General features: G+C 45.4%; 1 protein-coding gene and 1 non-coding gene across 4 annotated transcripts in view; one reads left to right on the top strand and one right to left on the bottom strand.

The window, feature by feature from the left end:
- Window positions 1-26,070, top strand: part of PHF20 (PHD finger protein 20) — an 83,639-nt gene extending 57,569 nt beyond the window's left edge. For all 3 annotated transcript variants that reach the window (XM_040981540.1, XM_040981541.1, XM_040981542.1), the window contains 9 exons: window positions 3,139-3,417; window positions 4,752-4,850; window positions 5,421-5,585; window positions 6,027-6,205; window positions 13,760-13,859; window positions 16,981-17,176; window positions 18,487-18,880; window positions 20,104-20,275; window positions 23,647-26,070. In XM_040981540.1, the coding sequence (XP_040837474.1) occupies window positions 3,139-3,417; window positions 4,752-4,850; window positions 5,421-5,585; window positions 6,027-6,205; window positions 13,760-13,859; window positions 16,981-17,176; window positions 18,487-18,880; window positions 20,104-20,275; window positions 23,647-23,789 (1,727 nt within the window). In that variant the 3' untranslated portion in view covers window positions 23,790-26,070. The remainder of the gene's footprint in view (window positions 1-3,138; window positions 3,418-4,751; window positions 4,851-5,420; window positions 5,586-6,026; window positions 6,206-13,759; window positions 13,860-16,980; window positions 17,177-18,486; window positions 18,881-20,103; window positions 20,276-23,646) is intronic.
- On the bottom strand, window positions 14,491-14,596 carry LOC121157536. Its single transcript, XR_005884058.1, has one exon. It is a non-coding gene; the product is annotated as a U6 spliceosomal RNA (small nuclear RNA).
- Window positions 26,071-26,923: the final 853 nt, after the last annotated feature.

Below are 26,923 nucleotides of genomic sequence, written 5' to 3'. Positions count from 1 at the left end.
TGCTGTTAGTAGGAATACCAAAAAGATTAAATAGTTCACTTTCTTCAATACAAAATTTCTTAAAAGAAAAGAAAAAAAGTATAAAAATAGTTGAAAGCCTTCTTTTTAAAAATGAATAATGTGCTTATTATTAAAGGAAAAACTTTATTCAAGAATATAGAATGTAAGAGGACTGCTTGTCCCCCTCTATGTTCTGCTAGGTAGCAATATCCCCTTCAACATGGTTGCCTAAACCAACACATTGCTTTCCCAGTTTCTGTGGGTGAGAAGTTCAAGCAGAATAGAATCACCTGCTCTGTAACCTTGTAATCTTGCAGTTGGCCAGCGCTGCAGGGCTACAACTCTGCCAAAAAGGAATCCAGGCTCGTGTGGGTTGGCAGCATATGGTTCCTAGTTGGCTGTCAGATAGAGCTCTCTTTGCTGTCATTCTTGCCTTGGCTGGAGTAGTTTCTAACCTAGAAGCTTGTTTCATCAAGCCAGTGAAGGAGAATATCTACTAGGAAGACAGATGTTATTGTTTTATAATCACAGCATGGACATACTGCCACCTTTTCTGTGTTCCTTTAAAGTGCTGACACACTTGAGGAAGATAAAAAGATGTTAGTACCAAGAGGTGGGATATTAGGAGACTTTTTAATCTTTCTTTTTTAAGGTTTTATTTTTATTGAAAAATCAGATTTACAGAGAGGAGAGACAGGGATAAAGATCTTCCATCTGCTGGTTCATTCCGCATGTGGCTGCAATAGTTGGAGCTGAGTCCGTCCAAAGCCATGGGCCAAGAGCTTCTTTTGGGTCACCCATGCAGGTGCATGGTCCCAAAGGCCTTGGGCCGTCCTCCACTGCTTTCCCAGTTCACAAGCAGGGAGCTAGAAGGGAGGTGGAGTAACTGTGACATGAATATGGGATCCTGGTGCATGTAAGGTGAGGACTTTAGCCACTAGGCTGCTGCACTGGCCTGACCTCTTTTAATCTTCTCCCTATCCCCCAGACGATAGACTTCTTTTTGCCACGATTAAAAGTGAAATCTGTAGGCCATTTTTCTCCATACTTCCCAGTTGTGACAGTCAATGTAGGAGCAGCAGAAGTAAAGAATCACTCTTGAAGTTTTGAGCTTGAGTTCTGCACAGCATGTTGTTTCCTCCAAGCAGAACCGTTAATCATGTTGGCAGTAATATCAACAGCTGTATGAACTTAATGGTTTCTATGCTACTTGCTTGCTTCTTTTTATTGTTGTTCTTTGGGAAGCGGAGTTAGACAGGGAGGGATCGAAAGAGGGTGTGGGAAGAAAGGGAGAGAGAAACAGACAGACATCCTCCATCCTCTGGTTCATTCCCTAAATGACCAAAATGTGTGGTGCTTGGTCAGACCAGAGGCAGGAGTGAGGAGTTTCTTCTGGTTTCTCTTGTGGATGTCAAGGGCCCAAGGACTTTGGGCCTGTTGTTTTCTCAAGTGCTTTAGCAGGGAGATGGGTTGAAAGTGGAGCAGCAGTTGTCTCTTACTGCATTCTGAGAGGGAGCAGACTGTGGTACAAGTGCTTGAAGTTCTGGGCTCTAGCTGCTGAAACAATGGATGGAAAATCTGTCTCTTCTTTTTTCTCTCTCTTACTTAACTCTCAAACTTTAGTGGTCAGCACAGTCACTCATCCCTATGTGGCATAACTCATGGCAGGCAGGTGGGTGAAACTAGGAAGCACAGACACAATCCAGGACTGCCACATGGATGGCCAGAGCCCAATTACTGCATCCCAACTGATTTACAGGGGGTATCTTAGCAGAAAGCTGCGGTTAGAGTGAGAGCCAGCAGCAAAGCTAGGTACACTCCAATGTACCACTCTGTTGTTTTCTCTTGAAATAATTTTTTTTTCTCCCACTGGCCATTAATCAGTGATTTCTATTGTATTTGTGTTTTATGATATTTTTGAGTATATTAGAAGTTTTTTTAAAGATTTATTTATTTTTATTGGTAAGTCAGATGTACATAGAGGAGGAGAAACAAAGAGAAAGATCTTCCATCTGATGATTCACTCCCCAAGTGACTGCAATGGCCGGTGCTGCGCCGATTTGAAGCCAGGAGCCAGGAACTTACTCAGAGTCTCCCACATGGGTGCAGGGTCCCAAGGCATTGGGCCGTCCTTGACTGCTTTCCTAGACCACAAGCAGGGAGCTGGATGGGAAGTGGAGCTGCCGGGATTAGAAGCGGCACCCACATGGGATCCCGGCACGTTCAAGGCAAGGACTTTAGCCACTAGGCCATGCCGCCGGGCCCTGAGTAGTTTTAATTTAGAAGTTTTAATTTGAATTTGTCCACTGACATTCTCTTCTTCCACTAATGTTTGTTAAAGAAATATATATTCCATTGCACTTCATCTTCACTGCAGGATATTCTTGAGGCGATCTGACCTGTAGAAGGGAATTGATTTGGTTTGAAGGTGACTGCCTTCAGTGGGGTGAAGGTGTTGTGAAGGCAGGCTGCAGTAAACAGTTTCTAACCTATCCACAGGACGTCCTTATGACATCTCCCCTTTTTGTCATGGGTGTGTGACAGACGGTGGTCTTCTGTGTGTTTTATTTTGGGTGAGGGCCATACTTCTGTCTCTTTGGATTTGACCACTGAGTCCTCTTTCAGCTTTCCCACTCATTCAGTTAGGAGTTGTGTTTTAATTTTTCTTGCAATATTTTGATCTTCTTGATGAAATAAAATACATAATTCAACAAAAACGGGGGAGGGACATTGAAATTTCAAATTGTTCTAACAGTTGCTGTCTTGCGTAAAAACTATTGTAATATCCCTTTGATTTTATCGGGAGCATTGCAGTGTGCCCTAGTTTTGTCCACACAGCCAGGTATCAGGATGTAGGGCTTTCCTGTTCTTCTCCAATTGTTGAAGCCCTGAGAATATATATCTGCCTCAAACAGATATGTTGATGCCTCCTTTCTGAAACTATCGCAGTTGAGTCTCCTGCCTGAAGTTGTCCTCATTGTCTCGCAGCAGTGGTTCTCATTGTCAGGGCCGTGTGATTGCTATGTTGGGCTTTGTGCCCATGCTGCTCCTACCCTAGCTGTGGCCGTGTGTTAATGTGTGTTTTGTCACAACTAGAATAAAGCACAAAGGATCTTTGCTTTTTTTTTTTTTTTCCAGTAACAAATACATTTAAGAAAACAAATGATTCTATGACATCTAACGTATCAGCTGGGGACCTGAACCACAAATTTAGGTGCAAAGTTGTGGACTGTCTAAAATTTTTCCGCAAAGCCAAGCTATTGCACTACCACATGAAGTATTTCCATAGAATGGAGAAGTCACCCGAGCCAGAGGAGAGCCCAGGCAAGAGGCACGTCCAGACGAGAGGCTCTTCAGCTTTGGACAAGTCCAGCCAGGAGAGCCTAACGAGGAAGCGTGTTTCAGCCAGTTCCCCAAGTAAGTGACTTGTTTCTGCACGTGTCATAGAGGGTCCTGCTGCTCAAGCCTCAGTGCTTACATCTCAGAGACAAGAAGCAGATGTTGGGTTGATCTGGTCTGGTGGAATCCTACCAAGGTGAAAATGGAGCTGAATTATGGAGCTGTGGCCCTCTGGGAGGTGGCAAAATATGAGCTCTGTTACTTGTCTCTGCCTCTTGCTGCCCAAGTCTTGTGGAGAGCTCACTTGGGCTGACACTGCTGGAGTGTGTTGGCGGGGGACAGTGGAACCACGACAGCTCCCTCAGCAACCAGCATAACTCAGTTCCCTGATGTGCAGGAGTGCCATCTTCCTGCCCTTCCTGATCCATGCCCAGTCCTTGCCAGCTGGACAAGAGAACCGCAAAGTGTTGAGTTGTCAGTGGAGGAGCCAGGACAAAGCCTGTTAACCCGCTGTACCACTGTGGCAGCCCCTGAGGGTGTTCTCTAAAGTACTGTTGATTTTGTATGTAACCATGATGAGGGTAGACTGGACCACCAGAAAATCTCTTCTCATGGTTTCACAGTGTCTGTTTGGAAAATCACCCAAAGTAGAAAAATTATATTTTAAAGGAGGGGAATTACAGAAGGTTAATGCATTTCCAGGAAATTCTGCAATTATCTCAGCCTGTTTTTACAAATGATTATATTATTACATATTTTTTGGCTTCCTGGCCATCTATGTTGGGAATCTGGGTTGAATTTGTGGCTCCTTACTTGAGCTTGGCCTTGCCTTGAGTGAGCTGTTGTAGGTGGGAACGAAATCAGTGAGTGGGCAGTCTTTCTGTCTGTTTCTGCCTTTCAAATCAAGTGAAATGAAGGCTAAGTGGTGGAGAAGTGGTTCTGCTTCAGGCCATCCTCTCAGAAGCTGGCAAGGACAGGAAGGCAAACTGTCAGGCCGCGAACTGGCGGCACTGCCTGTCCATTTCTTCTCAGTGGACATGTTTCATTACTTAAGAACCTTCTGGGGCCCAGCATGATAGCTTGGTGGCTAAAGTCCTCGCCTTACATCTGCTGGAATCCCATATGTGTACCAGTTTGTGTCCTGTCTTTTTCCATTTTACATCCAGCTCCCTACTTGTGGCCTGGGAAAGCATTCAAGGATGGCCCAAAGCCTAGGTCCGAGCACTTGTGTGGGAAACTTGAAATAAGCTCCTGGCTTTGGATTAGCTCAACTACAGCTATTGTGGCTACTTGTGGGGTAAACCAGCGGCCGGACGATCTTTCTCTCCTTCTCTCTCTAAATCTGCCATTCCAATAAAAATAAATAAATCTTCATTTAAAACATTAAAATCTCAACTCATGTTCATTCCTAGCTGCAAAAGACAAGGAAAAGAGTAAAGAGAAGAAATTTAAAGAGTTTGTGAGAGTGAAGCCAAAGAAGAAAAAGAAAAAGAAAAAGAAAGTCAAACCTGGTAAGTGCTGCTTGGGGGTTTCACCTGTTCTTCCTCACCATGGCTTGGGAGGGGTGACTGTCTCCCGTGATGGCCCCAGCAGGCCTTTCCCAGGGTGCGTGGGCTCTGCGCGGAGGTGCTGTTTGGCGTTTGTGAAGGCCTGCCTACCTTCTGTATCTGCCAGCACACCCTGGCCTGGTGCTGCCTGCACGAGGACATCAAAGCACTAGAGGATGTGTGGAAGAGTGACTGAATTTGTTTATAATTGTAACTTAAATACCCATCTACGCACTCTTTCTAGAAAGGATTTGCTTCCTGAAAAATGTTTATCTGTTCACAAGAAAGATGTATAAGAAAACACCTTCTGTCCTTGAGAGTTACAGGGATGCTTTGTTGTATCCTCGGTGTGTTTTCTGGCTTAGACAAAGAGGGTGTGGGGTGGTGTGAACAGGTAGTGCTTGGAGTGAATGCTTAGAGGCAAGTGCAAGTGTGAATCCCTGGAGCAGAGGCCTTGTTGGTTAGATGAGATTGATTCTGCATTGTCCTGGTGATGTCTGGCTTGCTCACGCCTTCTTTACCCTATTCTTCCAGAATGTCCCTGTAGTGAGGAGGTCAGTGACACCTCCCGGGATCCTTCTCCACCCAAGGCATTCGCTGTCACCAGGTGTGGGTCTTCACATAAGCCTGGCGTCCATATGAGCCCTCAACTTCATGGCTCAGAGTCTGGAAACCACAAAGGGAAAGTGAAAGCACCTGGTAAGGAGGCACCACTAGTTTGGTGATCCTTTGATAGTGGCTGTTGCGTTCCTCACTTAGCAGCAAGTTCTGGTTCTGACTCTTCCCCACGTTGTGCAGAACTTTAGTAGTGCAGGCTTTCTGTAAGCCAGAGCCTGACCTGGTGGGGTAAGGCTCAGGAACTAGCCTGTGGTTCATGAAGAGTTACGTTTCCTCTGACAAAGAACAGGCTGCTAACTTGGGCTTCATTCTTTCAATGAAATGAGGTTGCAGAGCCCAGGGCAGTGCCAGCAGCATCCTTGTTTTGGTTTTGCGGTAGAGGATAGGTCCTAGGAACATACATCCCCATTTCCCAGCTTTTGAAAGCTCGTGGAATGGTGGGTTCATAAGGTTATTTTCCATTGCTGGATTTAAGTGTTGTCACTGTAACATATGATCGTACTGTTTGCCTTTTGCTCCCAGAAGAGGATAATGTCAGTGAGTCTTCTTCTGAGAGTTTTCTTTGGAGTGATGAGGAGTACAGCCAGGATGTTGATGGGACCCCCAACCCGGATGAAGAACTTGATGGAGATGACCACTATGATTTTGAAGTGGTCCGCTGCATCTGTGAAGTCCAGGAAGAAAATGACTTCATGATTCAGGTAGGTAGAGCTCCCAGACGGGGCCATAAGAGGCACACAGCAGTCCCTAGTGGGAGTCTTGAACCCAGCACCCGGGCAGGTCGTCTGGGCAACCCCAAGTAGTGAGCATGAAGAGCAGCGGACTGAGCTTCGTTTGCCATTCAGTTTCCTCAGAATCCTGGGCAGCCCTTGAATGTCCCCTTAATGAAGTGGGAGGGACTTGGGGAATTACTGAGTCTCAGCCCCTGATGCTGGCCAGGGAGAAGCCTTGCTTGAGGTCACACAGTGAGGGGACAAGCCGCAGGCACTGAGGTCCTCCACTGGGAGTCCGCAGCTCTCCCTGGTAGCCTGTGGATTGGAGGCTGGTTCTGTAATGTTTCTGCAGCTACTGCTGCTGGGTTTTTGTTTATGTGCTTATTTGTTTGTTTGTTTTAAAAAATATTCTGACGTTTTTGTCTGTCTTCTCCATCTCTGGGATGTGCCTTTGGTTTGGGGGGCCTTCCTAACTGGCAAGACCTTGCCTCACCTGCTTGCCCTTGTCTTGCTGTTAATTGCAGCTCCTCTGGTGAGAAGGTGGCTGCTGTCTGCTGCCTCTAAGTGCTGCCATAAATACTCCAAGCGTTTTTGGGAGTTCCCTGGCTGGCCAGGGAATGTGAGGTGTTTTTGTTTCTTTGTTTGTTTTTAAAATTTATTTTTTTTAATTGGAAAGTCAGACATACAGAGAGGAGAGACAGAGGAAGATCTTCCGTCCAATGGTTCACTCCTCAAGAAGCCACAATGGCTGATGCTGAGCAGATCTAAAGCCAGGAGCCTCCTCTGGGTCTCCTAAAGGGTGCAGGGTCCCAAGGCATTGGTGTCCTCAACTGCTTTCCCAGGGCACATTCAGGGAGATGGATGGAAAATGGGGTCACTGGGATTAGAACTGGTGCCCATTTGGGAACCTGGCATGTGCAAGGTGAGAATTTTAGCTGCTAGGCCATCGCTCCATGCCCGAATGTGAGTTGTTTTTTTTGTTTGTTTTTTGGTTTTTTTCAATTTATTTTTTCTTAAAGTAAGCTATGGTTCAACAGTTACGATTATTTTAGGGTGAATACAAATATTTTTGGGAAAATGGACTGGCACTTGGAACCCAGACACAAAATACAGCCAGGCTCAGGGACCTGGCCTTCCATTGTGAGTTTGGACCATTTTGTTTCCTCTCCTTACAAAGTCCATCTGATTCTTTCTCTTTTTTGTTGTCTTTTTCTTGTAAAGTGATCATTCATGATGCTCCTTCCACCCCCAATTTTACATTTTTGTGTTAATGAGACTACTTGGGCTAATGAGGTTGTAGGCAGAGAATTCCAGTCAGGTTTAAGTTGGATAAAAGTTTTTGATTGGAGGCATAAGAGATTTGCCTTGGGCCAAATGTTCATCCTAGGTTTGGTCTTTCGCTGGATGGGAGAGTTTGGAAGTCTGTGCCTGGGGCCTACCTCTATGTCCATGTGTGCGGGAGTGGGAGATGGAATGGCTGCTCCATCTCCTGTCATTTTCTTGCCCTTACAGTGCTGTGGGCATGGATTTTTGAGGTCCTCTTATGGGTCTTGACTTAGAATGCTCTTGGATTTATGCCACTTTATCTTTGCATCTGTCTCTTGTGTTCAGCAGTCCCCTTTTTGGGGGGGCCTTTACCAGTGTTCCTCGAATTTTTGGAAAGGTTGAAGAGTGAGTTGGCTCACTTGCCTTTTCACTTTTTATTTTCTCAGTGCTTTTAACAATTTTGTTTTGAATACATCATTTCATAAGAGGTTTGGGAAAAGCACACAGGGGAACCCCCTGCACTCCTTTGTTGAGATTCATCCATGCTGTTGTGTCTGTGATTAGCTCCTTTTGATTGTGCAGTGTGTTCCATGACACACATGTAGCATAGAAGTGTTATTTTTATTCATTGTAGCAATACCACATCATGCTTCAAAGATTTTCAAAAGTGTCATTTCACCTGTAGCCAGGCTATCACAAATCTCTAGGGAAGAGTTAAGATTAAAATTATGAAGATATTTTTTGCTCCTGGTGTAGAACCATAAAATGGGTAAACAGGATATTTGAACTCAAGATACCCAGGCAAGTGTTCTTTCCTTAGGTATGAGGACTCACATTTATAATTGAGAAGTGAAATAAAATAAATGGGTTTTTGAAATCTAACAGTATTGGGCGTGGCACAATGGCTCAGTTGGGTACATCTTTACCTTGAACATGCTGGGATCACGTATGGGTGCCAATTCATGTCCCTGCTGTTCCATTTCGCATTCAGTTCCTTGCTTGTGACCTGGGAAAGCAGTAGAGAATAATCCAGAGTCTTGGGACCCTGCACTTGTGTGGCACACCTGGAAGAAGCTTCTGGCTCTTGGCTTTGGATTGGCTCAGCTCCAGCTATTGTAGCCATTTGGGGTTTGAACCAGTGGGTGGAAGATCTTTGTATCTGTCTTATTTTCTCTGTAACTCTAATCTGTGTTTCCAGTAAAAGTAAATAAATCTTAAAAAAAAATTTTTTTATTTAATAAGTTTATTTATTCTTTTTTATCTTGATAATCTTTACATAGTTGATTAGGGCACAAAGGGTCAAGGGTTACAAGAAAATGGGTAAGACCACTGTTTCCAGACATTTTTTCTGTGTGTATCTGGGGTAAGGAAAGAGACAAAGTAGGAAGCCCCACCGGATCTCACACCCCATCCCAGGGTCAGGGCCCAGCATGATGGCTTAGTGGTTGGGGTCCTTGCCTTACATGAACCAGGATCCTATGTAGATGATGGTTCTAATCCAGGTGGCCCTGCTTCCCATCCAGCTCCCTGCTTGTGGCCTGGGAAAGCAGTTGAGGAGGACCCAAAGACTTGGGATCCTGCACCCATGTGAGATACCTGCAAGAAGCTCTTGGTTCTTGGCTTTGGATTGGCTCAGCTCCAGCCATTGCACCCATTTGGGGAGTGAGTCGGTGAATGGAAGTTGTTTCTTTCTGTCTTTCCTCCTCTCTGTATATCTGATTTTCCAATAAAAATAAATAAATCTTAAAAACAAAACAAAACAAAAACAAAAACAGGGCCCAGTGGCATGGCCTAGCAACTAAAGTCCTCGCCTTGAAAGCGCCGGGATCCCATATGGGCGCTGGTTCTAATCCTGGCAGCTCCACTTCCCATCCAGCTCCCTGCTTGTGACCTGGGAAAGCAGCGGAAGACAGCCCAAAGCTTTGGGACACTGCACCCGTGTGGGATACCCGGAAGAAGTTCCTGGATCCTAGCTTTGGATCTGCATAGCATTGGCTGTTGCACTCACTTGGGAAGTGAATCATCAGACGGAAGATCTTCTTCTCTGTCTCTCCTCCTCTCTGTATATCTGACTTACCAATAAATAAATAAGTCTTAAAAAAAAAAAACAAAAGAAATATAACAGTACTATCTAAGCCAGCCAACCCACCCTTCCTACCAGTGTCCAAACATAGGAGCCCACATGCTGACCATCTCTGTCTCTCTCTCTCTTTCTTTTTCAGTTTAGGCAGTGTCTTTTTTTTTTTTTTTAATTTTTTCCCAGTAGCCTTTATGATAACCTCTCTGGGATCTCCAGGGAACATGGATCTTTAGCAGCCCTGATGATCTTGGTGGCTTTTGGAATCCCTTAGTTTAGTGGTTTTCAATCCTTTTTCAGAATCAGTTAACTTTCCCATTGGAATTCTTTATAGAAGCACAAAATCTGTAGCAAGTAAAAACAGGCTTTGAAAATTCAGTATGGATAATATTCATGTTTCAGGTGGGACATGTGGATGAGTTCTGAGAGGCAGAATGGTGATATTTGTTGACCTGGAATTCTTTGGGGACTCATTTCTTTTTCTTAAACAACAATGAGACAAATGCGAAACCCATGACTATTACCAAGGTGATTGCTCCTGAAGACCAAGCAGCTTAGTCCTGCTGATTCCTCAGAGATGGGAGGAAAGGCTTTTGCTTTAAGACACCAGCCTCGCAGGGCACAGTTGTGTGTAGGTGGGCTCTTCTGCCTTAATAGATGTGTTGACATGTGTATGGGTGTGCTTTTTCTTTTTTTCTTTTAAGATTTATTCATTTTATGGGGGGAGGGCACGGGAAGGGGTTGGGGGAATCCCAGAGCCTATGAAACTGTGTCACAAAATGAAATAAAAAATCATTTGTGTATGGAAAAAAAAAGATTTATTCATTTTAATTAGAAAGGCAGATTTAGAGAGAGGGAAGCAGAGCTTCCATCTGCTGTTTCTCTCACCAAATGACCACAATGGCCAGAGCTGTCCTGAAGCCAGGAACCAGGAGTTTGTTTCAGGTTTCCCACACGGGTGCAGTGTCCTAAGGACTTGAGACACTTTCCGCTGCTTTCCCAGGCCACAGTCACTGAGCTGGGTGGGAAGTGGAGCCACCAGCGTACAAACTGGTACTCATAGGAGATGATGGTGCTTGTTAGGTGGATGGTTAGCCTATTGAGTCATTGTACACTGAATCATTTTTTAGGTCCCATTTAAACACATGCACTTTTTTTTTTACAACCTTTCAAGTTTTGAGGAAAAACAATTAGCAAATTGTTACATAAAGTTGGTTTTCTTTTTTTTTAAGATTTATTTTTATTGCAAAATCAGATATATAGGTATATATAGAGAGGAGGAGAGACAGAGAGAAATATCTTCTGTCCAATGATTCACTCTTAAGTGACCACAACGGCTGGAGCTAGGAGCTACTCCAGGTCTTCCACGCGAGTGCAGGGTCCCAAGGCTTTGGTCCGTCCTCGACTACTTTCCCAGGCCACCAGCAGGGAGCTAGATGGAAAGTGGAGCTGCCAGGATTGGAGCCGGTGCCCATATGGGATCCCAGTGTGTTCAAGGCTAGGACTTTAGCCACTAGGCCATGGTGCTGGGCCCTAAAGTTGGTTTTCTAAAGGATATTGACAATCTTCATAAACACTACAATGGTTTTCTGGATGCATGCTGAATTCAGGGTCCTGATAGCCTGATTAGATTTGGCCGTCAGCTTTCCCTAGTAATTCTCAGTTGTGTATAATAAAGGCCCCTTTTAATAAGACTGTTCCATGTTAACAGTGCATGACCCAATTCTGCTTCATGGTATTTTGTCTATTGACTGCTTTATTAAGTGTTAAGAATAGTGGTCAGTGCTGCTGTGGCATATCAAGCTAAGCCTCTGCCTACAGTGCTAGCATCCCACAAGTGCACTGGTTTCAGTCCCAACTCCTTCACTTCCCATCCAGCTCCCTGCTAATGTGTCTGGGAAAGTAGCTTAAGTTAGGCCAAATATTTGGGCTCTTTTCACCCATGTGGGAGACCTGGGTAGAGTTCTGTGGTCTTAGTTATCCTTCTAGTCACATTAGCAGGTAGTTGAGTCAGAACAGATATCAATATGGAATGCCAACATCACAAGCTTCACTATGCCACAATAATAGACCCTGTAGAATTTTTCCCTTTTTTGGAGGAGGGGAAGATTTTAAAATTTTATTTGAAATATAGAATTAGAGCAAAAGTTAGGGAGAGATAGATCTTCCAACTGCTATTTCATTCCCCAAATGGATACATTGTCCAGGCTGGGACTTGATACTGGTTTCACAGGCAGCAGATTATCATGCTGTGTCATAACACTAGCCCCTCAACTGTTTATAAAGGATTTATTTGTTTGTTTGAAAGGCAGAATCGTGTGTTCCTTAATTCACAGAGTTACTCCCCAAAGGGCCATGACAGCTGGAGCAGGGTCAGGGGTCAGACAGAAGGCGGGTGCCTAGAATTCCATCCGGATCTCCTGTATGGGTGGCAGGGTCCCCATTTTCTACTGCTATCCCCAGTACATTAATGAGGAATTGGACTGGAAGGAGACAGCTGGGAATCCAACTAGTGCTAATAAGGCACATCAGCTTAACTTGATATGCTGCCATGGCACTGATCTCTGCTATTAAAAATTTTTTTTAAAAAATTATTTATTTTTGTTTAAAAGGCAGATTTACAGAGAGAGAGAGAGACAGAAAAATCTTCCATCTAGTAGGTCACTCTTCAAATGGCTCCAATGGCTAGAGCTGAGCCAATCTAAAGCCAAGAGCCAGGAGGTTATTCCCTGTCCCCATGTGGGTATGGGGTCTCAACACCTTGGGCAGTCCCCTGCTGCTTTCCCAGGCCACAGGCAGGAAGCTGGGTGGGAATTAGAGAAGCCAGTACATGAACTGGACCCATATGGAAGGCCAGCATGTGGAGGTGGATGATTAACCAGTTGAAATACCACTCTGGCCTCTGCAGTTAAATTTTTAAAGAATGAATAGAATAGACCCACCTTAAAAATTCTGTCATTTTGATTTCTGACACTTCACTGTGTTTTAATTTGCTTTTGGTGAATTCTAATCCTCATGACAGTCAGACAAGTCATTAATGATACAGTTTTTTCCTATTTGTCTGTTTCCTGTTTCTAACTGCTTTTGTTGTCTTGCAAATTCTATTTTTCATCTTTGATTGGAGGAATCCATAACAAGTCCTAGCCGAAGCTGGCTTCCTAGCTCTGCTCCTGTTGGTTCTGCTGGAGTCAGCGTCTCCAGGACCTTCGGTCTACCAAGGGATGCACTGTGGATGCTGGGGCCATCTGGTTCCACGTGCTTGATAACTGTCTCATGTTAGAATTTGTACCCCCTTATAAAATTCCCTGTTCCTTTCCAGGCTAACCTGTGTTTGGGGAGTTTAAGTTTAGAGCCTTGGCTCAGAACTCCTTTTAAAGTATCCTGTTGTATGATTGGGAAGCTGCCTTCTCTCTCCACTCTGTTCTCTTCCCTCCTGGTGTCTGTCTGCAGCTGTAGTCTCCTGGTGCTGCCCTTGTTGTCTGCCTCCTCTTTTCCCCTCTTCCTCCTGTCCATGCCCGTTCATCTTCGCAGTATTCCAGAAAGGTGGGGAGGGATGCCCGTGGGCGCAGTCAGAGTTGTGGAGCTGTGAGGTAGGGGTCTGCAATTGTGGTTTGTTTTTTTTTTTAATCTGACCCACCAGATCCTCACTGACAGCCCCTGTGGCAAGTAGGAATGCTGTTCCGTGCTGTCTATGGGGAAACTGAAGGCCAGTGAAGAGAAGCAAGTTGAGCAGACACCCCAGTGATGTAGCTTCATGTCAGCTTTGTGTTGTTTCAAGTTAGCTTTTCTCCAAGCATCAGAGAATTTTAGCTCTGTTCCCAAAAAGGGGTCAGCAAAGTGAACGCCTGTGGAAGTGAGAATGAAACAGTTGTTCTTGTGAGATCAGCACTGTTGAATAGATCTAAATCTTGTAGTATAATAGCCCCTGGCCACATGTGGCTTCTGAGTATTTAACAATATTGCTAATACGACTGAGGAAATGAATATTAATGTGTTTAAGTGTCCAAACCCACATGGGGCCAGCGTGCTACCATAATGGACAGTGCCCGTGCACATGTGTGGCTCCAGCCCAGATGTGCAAATGTGAAGCGTGATCCTCCCTCCCCTCTCCTGCCTTCCTCTTCCCTGCAGGTGGGTCTTAGGCTTGGAGGAGGGATACCTTCTGAGTTTAACTTTTGTTGCTTCTTTAATTCTAACAGTGTGAAGAGTGCCAGTGCTGGCAGCATGGGGTCTGCATGGGATTACTGGAAGAAAATGTGCCTGAGAAATACACCTGTTATGTTTGCCAAGACCCTCCAGGTAGAGATTTCTGGAGTCAGGGATTTTCACAGTATGTAGCCTTTTTCACAGCACAGCTGGCTGTGATGCACCCCTAAGTGTCTGTGGTCCTGATTCTCACTTCTTTGTCCTCAGCCCTGCTGGTAGCTGCTGTCTTGTCTAAACAGCAGGAGAGTATGGGTGAAGAGGGCTTGTCTGGTGCAATGCTTGGCCTTGAGCCAGGACTTTTTCTTAATTGTGATAAAAAGCAAAGATGTATGAGATCCTTTTTTCTAAACAAAATTTAAAAAAAGGTTTATTTATTTGAATGAGTTAAAAGAAAGAGAGAAACCATCTGTTGGTTGCTTCATTCCTTCCAAAAGCCACAATGAATGAAGCTGCACGAGGCCAAAGCCAAGATCCAGTGGCTTCATGCTTATCTTCCATGTGAGTGCTAGGGACTGAAGCACTTGGGCCGTCTTTCCCTGCTCTCCCAGGTGCATTAGCAGGGAGCTGAATTGGAAGTGGAGCATCTGGGACTCAACTGGAACTCATGTGGATCCTATAGTTGCAGACAGGAGCTTAAGCTGCTACACCACAATCCTGACCCCTCTTTTAATAAAATTTTCAGTGTACATACAGTTTTTTTCATAAAAACCTCAAAGAAAAAGTTAAAAATATGGAACATTTAGAGACTTTGTACCTCATCCTTGTGCAGAGGCCGTGCCAGTCTTCTGTGCTGCTACTTTCTCATTTTCATGCACCTGCTGCTAGAGCAAGTTTTTTTCTTTTTCTTAAATCACAGAGATGACTGTGAATTCTGTCCTTCTCCTTTTGGGGCTGCAGGAGGGTTGGAAACTCCCTCCGTGTCTGTGTTGCCTGGCAGGGACCTGTGCCCTTGGAGAATGTCAGAGGCATGGTAGCCCAGAGTTGTCACCCTGTAGAGCAGGATTTAATTTCATAGCAGGAGGATCGATTAGTTTCATGGCTCCAGGGGCTGCCTTGCACGCTCCTTTCTAGAAGTGGTGGATAGATTGATGATTCCTGTCTTAGCTGTCAGTGGTATGGCAGCTGCTGCCTTACAGCTGGGTTACTTCTGAGAGCCTGTGCTTTTCCTCCTGTGGTCCTCTGAGGCAAACCTGGTTGGAACGCCTACTCCAATTTTTGGTTGTAAGGAAGGAATTAGTGGACAGAGGATGCAAATGACTTCTAACTCCCTAGACCATACTGGAATTAGAATGTGCTTGGAAGGTCACTTCATTGGAAAGTCAAATATACAGAGAGGAGGAGAGACAGAGAGGAAGATCTTCCATCTGATGATTTACTTCCCAACGGCTGCAATGGCTGGAGCTGAGCTGATCTGAAGCCAGGAGCTCAGAACTTCTTCCGGGTCTCTCATGTGGGTGCAGGGTCCAAGGCTTTGGCCCTTCCTCGACTCCTTTCCCAGGCCACAGGCAGGGAGCTAGATGGGAAGTGGGGCTGCTTTGATTAAAAACTGTGCCCATATGGGATCCCAGAACATGCAAGGTGAGGACTTTACCCATTGGGCTACTGCACTGGGCCCGGAAGGTCACCTCATAATGTTGCTGTTTATGTAGGGGAGGATCAGCCAGCATAGTTGATTTGGCCCTGATAACTTCTGTGGTGACATTATGTCTCCTCATACTATATTAATGCATGGACAGAGAAGAAGAATCTGCCTCTGTTAGTCTTTGAATAAGAACATAATCAGACCAGTAGAGAGGCAAATACACACAGACCCGGAATGGCTCAATCACTTCACCTGTTAACGGCAGATAAGCAACGAGAATCTGTCCTCTCCCCAACTTTGTCCTTTGAAAAGGTAGTGCTGCACCAGTGCTTGCAGCAGCTCTCTCTGAGGCTTCCCCAAGGGCCCTAGTGGCACCTTTTAGAAATCTTGTTGACCTTTTCATAGTATCCACTCTTTATTCTTGGGAAGTCAGACACACTGTCTTTGTGTAGTCCTGTGCAGTCTCTGAATGTTTTCTGTAGCTATAATCATAGACTTCTCTTGATCTCAGCACTTTATATCTGTCACAGGATTTGTGCTTACAGATCATTGAATTCTGCAGGTAGCTAGGCTCAAAACTCCATCTTATGAATTGGTGTAAAAAGTTGCTTAAGAATTGTTAGAATAAAGGTGTATCCCCATGATGTGCATTAGCAAAGCCTGAATGAGCCTGGTGACCTTGGTGGAGATCAGCTTGATTATGTTGGTTTTTTTATAGATACTGTGAGCCACAGTCTGGTTTAAAGCTATTCTCTGGGCTCTTGGAGCAGGAGGTGGTGACAAGTCACCTGTGCTATGTTTCTGGTCCTTCTTAAGAAGCCCTATAACCAGCAAGACCTCTGTCACCAACCAACCAGCCTGTCTGATGATAGGTGGGAGCAGGAGGTCCGGAGAAGGGAGGGGCTGGTAGCTGCTGCATCTGGAGCTTCTTTTCATTCAGTTGATAAATTAATTCAAGATGCATTTTGCCAACCCTGTGGATATGATGATGAACAAGTTGGTTCTGACTCTTCTGGCTCTTAGTGGGAAACAGGGGTCCAGAAATGAGCTCATTTATGTAAACAACTAGACTGTTAGCTGCAGAGGGGGAAGCCATCATGGCTGGAAGGCACTGTTGAGGTGCCCCTTACTTTGGGAGATAGCCAAGGGCTCTGGAGCTCAGGAGGGTATGGGGTGAGGAGCCAGTCCTGCAGAGGCCTTGCGGAATAGTGCTCCAGATAGGAGGGTGCTGCTAGAGAGAAGATGCCAAGCCTGCAAGAGCTCATGTGTTCTGCAAACTGAAAGAAAACCACTCTGGGTGGTGGACAAGGTCAGGAAGGAGCTGAGTTTTCTGGACTCCTTTAAGCCAGGCTAGGACTTGGTGTTTCCTTCTGAGAGCAGTAGCAAGTTGTGGAAGCATTTAAAGAGAGAATTCAGGTTTCCACTGCACCTCTGGCCAGTCCCAGGAGATCAGAACTCCAACACCTAGCCTAGAGCCGAGCATATGATTGGTGTTGGGTGAATGTACAGTGAATGGCTGAAATAGCAAAATGAGCTCGCTGGTCTGTCCTAGGGTTCGTGTGACAGTTGTGCAATGACATGAAATGGCCTGGGTTTCCTTCACATTTAACCCTCTTGTTGTTGCTCCTTTAGGTCAGAGGCCTGGCTTCAAGTACTGGTATGACAAGGAGTGGCTGAGCAGGGGACACATGCATGGCCTGGCATTTCTAGAAGAAAACTACTCCCATCAGAATGCTAAGAAAATTGTGGCCACACACCAGCTTCTTGGCGATGTGCAGAGAGTGATTGAGGTTCTGCATGGCCTGCAGCTTAAGATGAGCATCTTACAGTAAGTGTGGTGTCTGTGGTTTGGGGAACTACCTATAGATGGAATAAATTTAAGAAATTATAAAACCACAAAATCCATCATAAGTCTGATGAGGGGAATGATGCTATGACATGGAAGGTTAGGTTGGTTGCATAGTTTTAAGAGCTTGTTGAACTTTTAACTTTTAAAAAAATTTTGTTTACTTGAGAGACAGATAGATGGGGCTCCCACTCCCATGTGCTGATTCACTTCCCAGATGCCTGCAATCCCAGGCTGAATTGAAGCCTGTTTTAGTCCCAGCCTCTCTACTTCCAATTCTGCTCCCTGCTAATGTTCCTGGGAAAGCAGCAAAAGTAAGTCCAGTTGTTTCTGTCTCTGCTCCAACCAGGAGATCCAAAAGAAGCTCCTGGCTTAGGTCTGGGCCAGCCTAGGCCATTGTAGCCATTTGGGGAGTAAACCAGCAGATGGAAGGTTCCCCTCCCCCCTTTGTCTTTCATATATTCTAATATTAAGAAATACATAAAAGCTAAGTACTAAAGCTAAAATTTCACAAAACCACCTACCTTTACTTAAAGTAGTACCCTCTGATGTTTTCTATTCTTTTCTTTCTTTTCAAACAATTGATTATGATCCAGTGATTTAATTTAATGGTCTACTGTTGGATTGGAACTCAAGCAGTGAATAAGGTGGGAGACTGAAGCCTCACGCACAGTGTATATGCACACATGTGGGCAGATGCAGCAGATTCCCAGTGGAGGCCGAGGCCCCAGAAAGGATTAAGAATCCCTGCCTGACACATGTTTCTGTTAGGGAGAATGAAACTAGTAGAGCTTACAAGGGTTCTGGAAACTGCCCTATATAGATGACAGTTGATCCTACCCCACCCCATCACTGCTGCATGGCTGTCATGGGTGCCACTGCATGCCAGGATAACTGTGACTGTTAGTAAGTTAAAGCTCATTTTAGCACACCACACTTGAAGAGCACTTTACCACCAGTGGAATCCTTCCATTCACGTGAATTCATGTGCCCTTTGTGACGCTCAGCAGTTGGTAACCTGGTGAGTGATGGGCCCAGTTCTAAGAGGAAGAAGGGACCGCTTGTCAGCAGCAAGCCTGGTCCTGGCTGCTGTGTTTGTGCCAGTGGGAGTTTGTCAAGAAGGTCTCACTGGAGCCTGAAGACTGGCCTTTTCTTTTGCTTAGCACATGGTGGTGTGTGGCTGAATGACCCAGATGAGAGCTGTTCTCCCTGTTGGAAGAATGTGTGGGGGCTGAGAAGCCCTGTCATGACATGGATTAGTGTAAAGCTTTTCCTGTCTGCCCTCTCAACAGGAGCAGGGAGCACCCCGATCTGCAGCTGTGGTGCCAGCCCTGGAAGCAGCACTCAGGGGAGGGTCGAGTTCCCTCCACGCACATCCACATCATGGACCCCAGGAGCAAGGAGGAGGACCCCATCTACAGAACTTTGAATGGGGCAGTGGAGAAGCCCCCGCCCCGGTCTGTTGAGGAGTCCTATATCACCAGCGAGCATTGCTATCAGAAGCCCCGTGCCTACTACCCTGCCGTGGAGCAGAGGCTGGTGGTGGAGACACGGGGCTCTGCCCTGGACCATGCAGTCAACCCCCTCCATGAGAACGGCGACGACTCCCTCTCCCCACGTCTGGGCTGGCCTCTAGACCAAGACAGGAGCAGGGGTGACGGTGACCCCAAACCCAGCTCCCCAAAGGTATGTGGTTCACTGTACTTGTCCTCCTCCGTGTTAGAGTGCTTGTCCCGGTAGGCTAAAAGTTCTGTGGAAAATGCTTAGTCATGAGCCTGTGTATTGTGCATGCTTTTCCCATTAAATGAATTCAAAGTCAAGAAAGCTTACTTAACCTGATGATGATTGGTTCCAGAAATTACCCATGGAAACATGACTGGTGGTATGGGAACAGAAAGATGAGAAACAGCAAGAACAGTGCTGCCAGAAATTTTAGAAATGGAACCAGGGCATGGACACTCTGTTTTTCTTTGTGTGGTTTCCATCATGCAAATTCTTAGTATAGCTGTGATGTCACTTGCATTAAGGGCAAGGCCCACCTCACATTGCCAAGAGGAAGCATCCTGGGCTGAAAGCTCCTCAGGGGTGGTGATGGTCCCAGATCCATATGTGCCCTTCCAGTGGTGAAGCATGGCTGAGCAAGGTGATAAGGATTCTTTTCAAACAGACCCAGCTGAATCTGGGCCCAAGCCACTTGGTGATTCTGAGCAAGTTACTTCACCTCCCCAATGAGACCTGTTTGCACGCCTGCAGAATGGGGCCAGTGACGCTGCCCCTCAGTTTCTGGGGGCGTGTTTGAGGAAAGCTCTTTAGCTCATGGCTTTGCACATAAGCATTAAGTCAATATGACTTAATCATGGCTATGACCTGGTTTGATTCAAGATAAATGAATGAAGTGTTGAATTTCCAAATCCTAGAAGGGCTCATGGCCTGCGAATGAGGAGTGTTTCCAGACATCTGGTCTGTTGGTTCAGTGTTAGGAGATGGTGAGCCTAAGCAGGTCAGTGAGCTTCTGCCATTGCTGGTGGAGTGTCTGTGACCCATGCTGTTTGTATTCATCTGATCACGTTCCAATATCCTAAACCTTCAAAGTAGGATTTACTACATATTATTTTTCCTTTGAAGAACAGAGGCTTAGAGAAAGGAACTGGGCCAGGATCACGTGCCTCACTAGCCTTTCTCTGGTTACATCCCAGGGCTCTGGAAACCGCTCTGTGAGGCCTGCTTCAAGCTGGGGGCAGGAGGCCTCCCAAGCCTGAGGTCTGGGCTGCCCTGAAGGGTGAGATTGTTCCATCAGGCAAACTTCTGCCCAGTACCTATAGGAGACAGAGTAATCAGAGTGTGAGGGGTTTGGAGTGAGGGGCTGGAGGCCTCCTGCACTCAGTCACCCAATTCCTTTGCTTCCCTAGGTGAGGGACTGTATCCTCCCAGAAGAAACCCCTGCGCGGAAGCTGCTGGACAGAGGTGGAGAGGGGCTGCTGAGCTCGCAGCACCAGTGGCAGTTTAACCTGCTGACCCACGTGGAATCTCTGCAGGATGAAGTCACACACAGGATGGACTCCATTGAGAAGGAGCTGGATGGTAGGCCCTTCCCTGGACCCCTAGCCACTGGCCTGTACTGAGTACCCCTCCCCTTAGTTGGGTTTTCTGAAACCCAATTTTTAAAAAATGTTTCCACATTATTATTATTTTTTTCTTTCTGTATCTTGGGTAAGAGGGGAGATAAAGGGAGAATCCCCACCCTGCTTCCCACCCATCCCAGGTCCCTGATGTGGGGCATGCTCCTAGGGCACTGCTCAAGTGGTTTTGATAGTTCAGTAGTTCTGAATTGCTGCCAGTCTCTCCATTCTAAGCATGATGAAATCTCTCCAGAATCCACTAGCTGACATAGTTCACCTTAGAGTCTCCAAGGAATGAACTCTTGAGTTCATTTAAACACCATCAAGATTAACTGAGCATTTGTAGGTATTTAGATGTGGTATTCTTTAAAAAAAATAAATAAATAAATAAAGCCCTGTGCAGCAGTCACTTATCTTGGTGGTTTCAACATCTGTGTCACTCCTGGCTCTACTCTCAGCTTTCTTCTAACATATACCCATGAAGCAGTAGTTCAATTAGTTAGATCCCTGCCATCCACGTGGGAGACCTGGATGGAGTTCCTCGTTCCTGGCTTTGACCTGGTCCAGCTTTGTCATGACAAGTATTTGGTAACTAACCCAGCAGATTGGAGCGGTCTGTCTCCTTAGCTCTCAAATAAATGAACAATAAATTTAGAAAACATAGAAAAGCTACCATGTTGACTGAGACATGTAAATAAAGGTAAATAAAAGTCATTGTTCTAATATTAATGATTATTTAATAATTTATAAAGCTGTGTGAATAGTGCTTTAAAAGGCAAAAGAGGGCAGATGCTGCAAAGTAGCTGCTTAGAACCCCTACAACCTACACACGAGTGCAGCTTCCAGTTCTGGGTCCCCTGCTTCCAATCCAGCTTCCTACTGTTGTGCCTGGGAAGGCAGCATGTGATGGCCCCGGGCTCAGATGAAATGCCATCGTCCTGGCTTCAGCCTGGCTCATCAGTGGCTATTGTGAGCATCTGGAGAGTGAGCCAGTAGATGGAACTGTATTTGTTCTCTCTCTGTTTCTGTCACTCTGCCTTGCAAATAAATAATAAAACTAAAATAAAAGACAAAGGAAAGCAGTGACCAAAAAAAAAATGAAATATTAAATCTTTAAGTATTTGGAAATATTTTAAAGGAAAAAAATGACAACTTAGTAAACAAATGAGCTTATGGAATGTATTTGGAATGAAAATTGCCCTCGTGATCTTCTTTTTTTAAGATACAGTTCCGTAGGCTCTGAGATTTTCCCTTTTTTTTTAATTTTTATTTTGGATTTTATGGTACAATTCCGTAGTCTGGGATTTCCTCCCCCTCCAATTCCTACCCCCTTTTTTTTCTTTTTCTTTTTTTAAGATTTATTTATTTTCATTGGAAAGGCAAATTTACAGAGAGGAGAAACAGAAAGATCTTCCATCCGCTGGTTTATTCCCCAGATGGCCAGAACGGTCAGAATTGAACTGCTGTAAAGCCAGGAGCTTCTGCCCAGTCTCCCACACAGGTACAAGATCCCAAGACTTTAGGCCATCCTTTGCTGCTTTCCCAGGCCATAAGAATGAGCTGAATGGAAGTGGAGCACCCAGGACATGGGATCCCAGCACTTACAAGGGGAGGATTAAGCCTATTGAACCAGCGTGCTGGGCCTGTCACCTCCTGTCCTGCCAGTGATTGTTATAAATAATTCCACTTCTTTAAGAGGGAAGCTTGGGATGTGGCAGCCCAAGATACAGAGGAGCCATCCTGCTGGTGTCTGAGGTCCCCAGATGCTGCTGGCCTCCCATAGCTCTGGCTCTGTTCTTCAGCCCAGCCAACCTCAACGGACTGCTCTGTCTTAGGAGTTCTAGACATACCTGTAAATTGTTCTTCTGCACGGCTGAGGGCTTAGGCTCTTCTAGTCTGCATGTTCATGCTTGCTGTCTGTCCCTGTCCCACCCCACCCTACCCCTCCCACTCCCCAGCCACTGTTGTATGTTAACCTCTGGGTGGAGTCGTGAGCCATATCCCAGGTGGTTCAGGTGATCTTACAACAGGCCTCTCTAAGCACTCACTCACTCGTCCCCATTCAGATGGACCCATCAGCCCTGCCTGCCTTTTCTCCATTTATTCCTGTGCCTGTTGTCTGCTGCTTCCCTCTGGTTTTTACTATTTTTTTAAAGCCTTGCTGATGTTTTGAAACTTCTCAGCTGTTGCTTAGAAGGCCACTAGTCCCTCTTACTCGACTAGAAGCTTTTAGTTTTGATTTTCACATTTAGATACAAGAAGTCGGTCTTGTTTTTCTTATTCCTTTGTGCTTAATCATCAGTATTAAATGCTCCGAGGGCAGCACGTTCCCCCACCCTCCTCACCACTGTAACCCAGGGAGCAGATGAGGAAGGATGCCCTAAGGAGTAGCTTGCCAGGAACATAGGCATTAGAAGGGTAAAGAGGAAGGTGGGGTTTGATCTGATAGAGTTGTGGGTTGTGTGGTGGATTGTAGGCTGCATGAGGAACGGACAGGGGCAAGGGAAGGCCTTCATCCTGCCTCATTCCAGAGTGCAGTAGGTTCTCAGTACAGGTTGAGGCATGGCTGCTGGTCAGCCAGGGTAAGCACAGGCTCACCCGGAGGGACTGACTCGTATAAACGTGCAGGTTCCCCGGTGACCTCTCCCCAAATGCCAGAGCTCCTGGGGAGAAATCCTGGCTTTCACCAGCATGACAGGTTTCTAGATACTGACCCAATTACAGTGAAGCGAGGATCTATAACGTGTTTAATTCCTAAAGGGGGAAAATAGTGCTCTGTGTCTCTGGTAGTTATATATTAATCAGGAACTAACATGAAGCAAATCAGAATGTATGATTTAAAAAAAAAATGGACCCTTGAAACGTTCCCTATAAATTTTCCTTGAGGTTGAAATACCAGACTGTCTGATTTCCAACAAAAGTTCTGTGAAGAGTGGACAGTCACCCCGAGAGACAGGTTCTTCAAAGCCTTTTAGACTGTGTGGTTCAATATAGTAGTCACCAGTGAGTACCATGTAGCTGTTTAATGGTGTAAAATTTAAGATTCACTACCTGAATTGCGGTACCCACATTTCAAGTGCTCAGTAACTGCATATGGCTCTATATTGGACCATGCTGAACATTCTCATCACTGCAGGTGGTTACTGAGGACTGTGTAGCTCTGAAGCAGTCATTCTGTAGAGCAGGTATGGAGATAACATTGGCTGTAGAGGCCCGCCCTCTTATCTCGCTCTGAAGGGGCATGCAGGGTCAGGTGCTGAGGTCTTTGTTGCTCTGCTAACGAATCAAGTGTTGGGTACTCATATAGCGTGTTCTTTCTCTCTTCTGCCACAGTGTTGGAGAGTTGGCTGGACTACACTGGGGAGCTGGAGCCCCCAGAGCCGCTGGCCAGGCTCCCGCAGCTCAAGCACTGCATCAAGCAGCTGCTCACAGACCTGGGCAAGGTGCAGCAGATTGCCCTCTGCTGCTCTACATGAAACTGGGCACCCAGCACTAGTGGGAGCACCACTCCCGGGCACCTGCAGGAGGAGCGTTGCATATTTAAATGAACTTAGCATGCCGAATGCACGCGACACCAACTGACTTCAGGGATCCAGCCAGGAACATGAGGGGATGCTGAACAAAGGCCATTTTTGGCTGGTGGAGGACAAGGCACTCTGCTCTTGAAGCCTGCTAAGAAGGTGGCGGATAAGACTCTTGGGGATTCCCTTCTTCTGTGCACATTGTTGAATGAAGAAGAGTCGTTTTGCACAAACTTCACTTGAAATCGTGCCACTGATAATGGAATGAGAACCAAAAAAGTTTGAGACAGTTGTTGAATTCTACTTGCAATGTATTTAATTGACTTTTTTGTCAGATTGGGCACATGCCCACCCTGCTGGTTTCTGCCTGGCATGGTGCTTAGGCATCTTCATGGGACTGTTGGGACTCCAGCATTCTGTGGCGGCTGGGAAGAAGCAGAGGCCTGGCTGCCCTGCTTTTCCACCAGGACTCCTCACGTATCTCACATCTCTTGCATGATTTTCTGGTACCTGGGACACATTTTGTATTTCACCCCAAGCTGGCTTTTGTAGCAGAGACTGTCAGCCGGTGGAGGAACTAGAATCTTCCAAACTGAAGCAGGCAGGGTGTGGAATCCCAAAGGACAGCGTTTCCTATCCACCTCTCAACACTGACCACTTCCTTGTTCTTATTTAACGTCCAAAAAAACGGTTCCCAAAATTTTGAACTTTCACTGTAAAGATTTGTTACAGAGAATGTGGTTTGGGGAAATTTCCTTATTGTTTTATACCGTCGTAAACGTCAGATGTGACCCGTGCCGCTTTTCTCCTCCCCTGAAGGGTGTGCTTAATGGTCTGCATCTTCAGGATTGTCTTGTTAATATACTTCAACACTTTAATTCCCATGTATTGTTTTGTGAGATCAAAGTAATTATGCTGCTTAAGGTCCAGGTACAAGCCTCTCATACCCTTTGAGACATTATTTCTTACTTTTGCAGGTTACGGTTCCACACGTGTAATGTCTGTATCTTGTTTTTGTTTTTCCTTGCGAGGCAGTGAAAGAATGTGTTCCATGCTTTGACAAAGTGACCCGTTTCACTAGTTTTCTTATCACTAAATGCAAAAATCAAAGCACAGTTGTCCACAACCACAATTATGGGTTTATGAATCTATAATGTTATCTGCTGCAAATATTTACTATGTAAACATGAAGTAGTGGTGACAGTGTCTCCAAGGGCCCGCCGCAGTGGTTAGGCTTTAAGGTGCAGGTCGTTGTGGTCATGAACTCAGGCCTTCGCGCCAAGGAAGACCTGTTTCAGGGAGAGCTCCCTCTATATCGTGTTCACCATTTGGTATGAAATGAATTCTAGAACAAGCGTAAGTTAACCTGTTGTAGTTTTTCCATCGAGGGGAGTACATGAGGCTGTGACATAGGGGGTAACAAAGTTGGCATGGTTTCCCTGTAAGAAGTTGTTTACCACTGCCAGCCTTGGTGGTTGATGTGGGAAGAAATGCTGAGTATGTGTGTAGCACCAGTGCGCTGTACAGTTTATCAGAAAGCTGTGTTGTACCAACTGTGGTACTGGTCCAAAAAAGGGAAGAAACAGGATGGTATTCTGTAGCCACAACTGTGAGATACGATGATGTTGTATTACATTACTGATTTTTTTTTTTTTCCTTCAGGAAATGCATTAAAAAAAATCACAGGAAAGCTGTTAACGTTTCTTGTGTCAGGTTCAAAGATGAAAGTAGAAAGCGGAATTACCTTCATTCTGCCAGGTGGCCATGATTATCTGTATTAAGTTTCATAAAGGAAATAATCCATTTCACTCATTGTGACCTTTGTTCTTTGGAAAGCAGGGATAGTGGCAGCGTGCTTCCCTAACTTAAAGCCATGTTGAGGGGTTCCATTCCCAAGTTCCAGGTCAAGTTAACTTCCCACTTTGGAGCACTGGAAACTGTTATTCAAACCTTGCTGTTACCATTTAGAAATATGTGCACTACCTAAGGGGTTTTTTTTCTTTTTTTTTTTTTTTTTTAGAAAAACTATCCACCTATAAGAAATTGCCTTGATAAAAGGTCTGATTTGAATGGTTTTGTTTAAGTGACGAGCCAACGTTGCACTGTGGATCTATATGTTTACGCGCTGTTAGAACAGAAGGCGCTGTATATAGAAATGTTGCTTTGAAGCAATATTTGCAAAACATGCAAACTTCTGTATCTGTATTTGGAAACAATAAACAGGTTCTTGTTGCTATGTTTCAGTCTCATTATTGAATTACAGTCTTCACCCTTGGTTTAATATGTATTCTTTTATCTAATGTGAAACCCAAGCTTGTATTTATTAAGGTTTATTTAGAAGGCAGAGTTAACATTTTTCACCTACTGAATCACTCACTCCCCAAATGGCCTGGAGCTAGGACAGACCAAAGCATGGAATCCTGAAACTTGTCTCCCATGTGGCTGGCAGGGGCCCAAGCACTACAGCCTCTTCCACTGCTTTCCCAAAATCCAACCTTTTAAAAGGATGATCTTTTGCAGGAAAGCAGAAGCAAGCTATACCAGGAAATCCCAAGGAAGTATGCAAAACACTTTTGAACTTAATGTTTTTCTTTATTCAAAAGCAAAATCCCCATGCCATCTTTTTAAAATTAGAAATTTTAATATTGTTACATAATTGAGAGGGATATATGCCTATGTGGACCTCTCATTACAGTGGGGAGGGTTGAACGGAGGAAGGTGAGTGGGATGTTTTTTTCTCCTCCTGTGTTCACAGGGAAGGAGGAGGAGGGAGCCGTTCCTTGCTGTCAGATGACATCAGCACCTGAGGGAGGAACAGGGGACATTTGATGTCATCTTAGAGACCTGGTGTGGGAGAAGAGCGTGTGTTCCCAGGGTGTCAGTGTGGTTTTGATAACCCTGAGACATTGTTGGCATCACTGCATCAGGGTTGAGGAAATCTTTCCAGGGTCTGTTGGTCAACAGAGTCCACACTAGTGCATCCACAGACCCAGGAACATGCACTAGCTTGGTCAGAATTGTCCAATCTGTTAATGCTTTCCATCCTCACTCTGATGGGGCAGTCAATGTCCCCTGCTAGTGTAGGTGAT

This window comes from Ochotona curzoniae, unplaced genomic scaffold, assembly GCF_017591425.1.
Source record: "Ochotona curzoniae isolate NIBS_2020 unplaced genomic scaffold, NIBS_Ocur_1.0 contig_3520, whole genome shotgun sequence".
Classification (NCBI taxonomy): domain Eukaryota; kingdom Metazoa; phylum Chordata; class Mammalia; order Lagomorpha; family Ochotonidae; genus Ochotona; species Ochotona curzoniae.
This window is presented reverse-complemented; position numbering and strand designations above follow the sequence as displayed.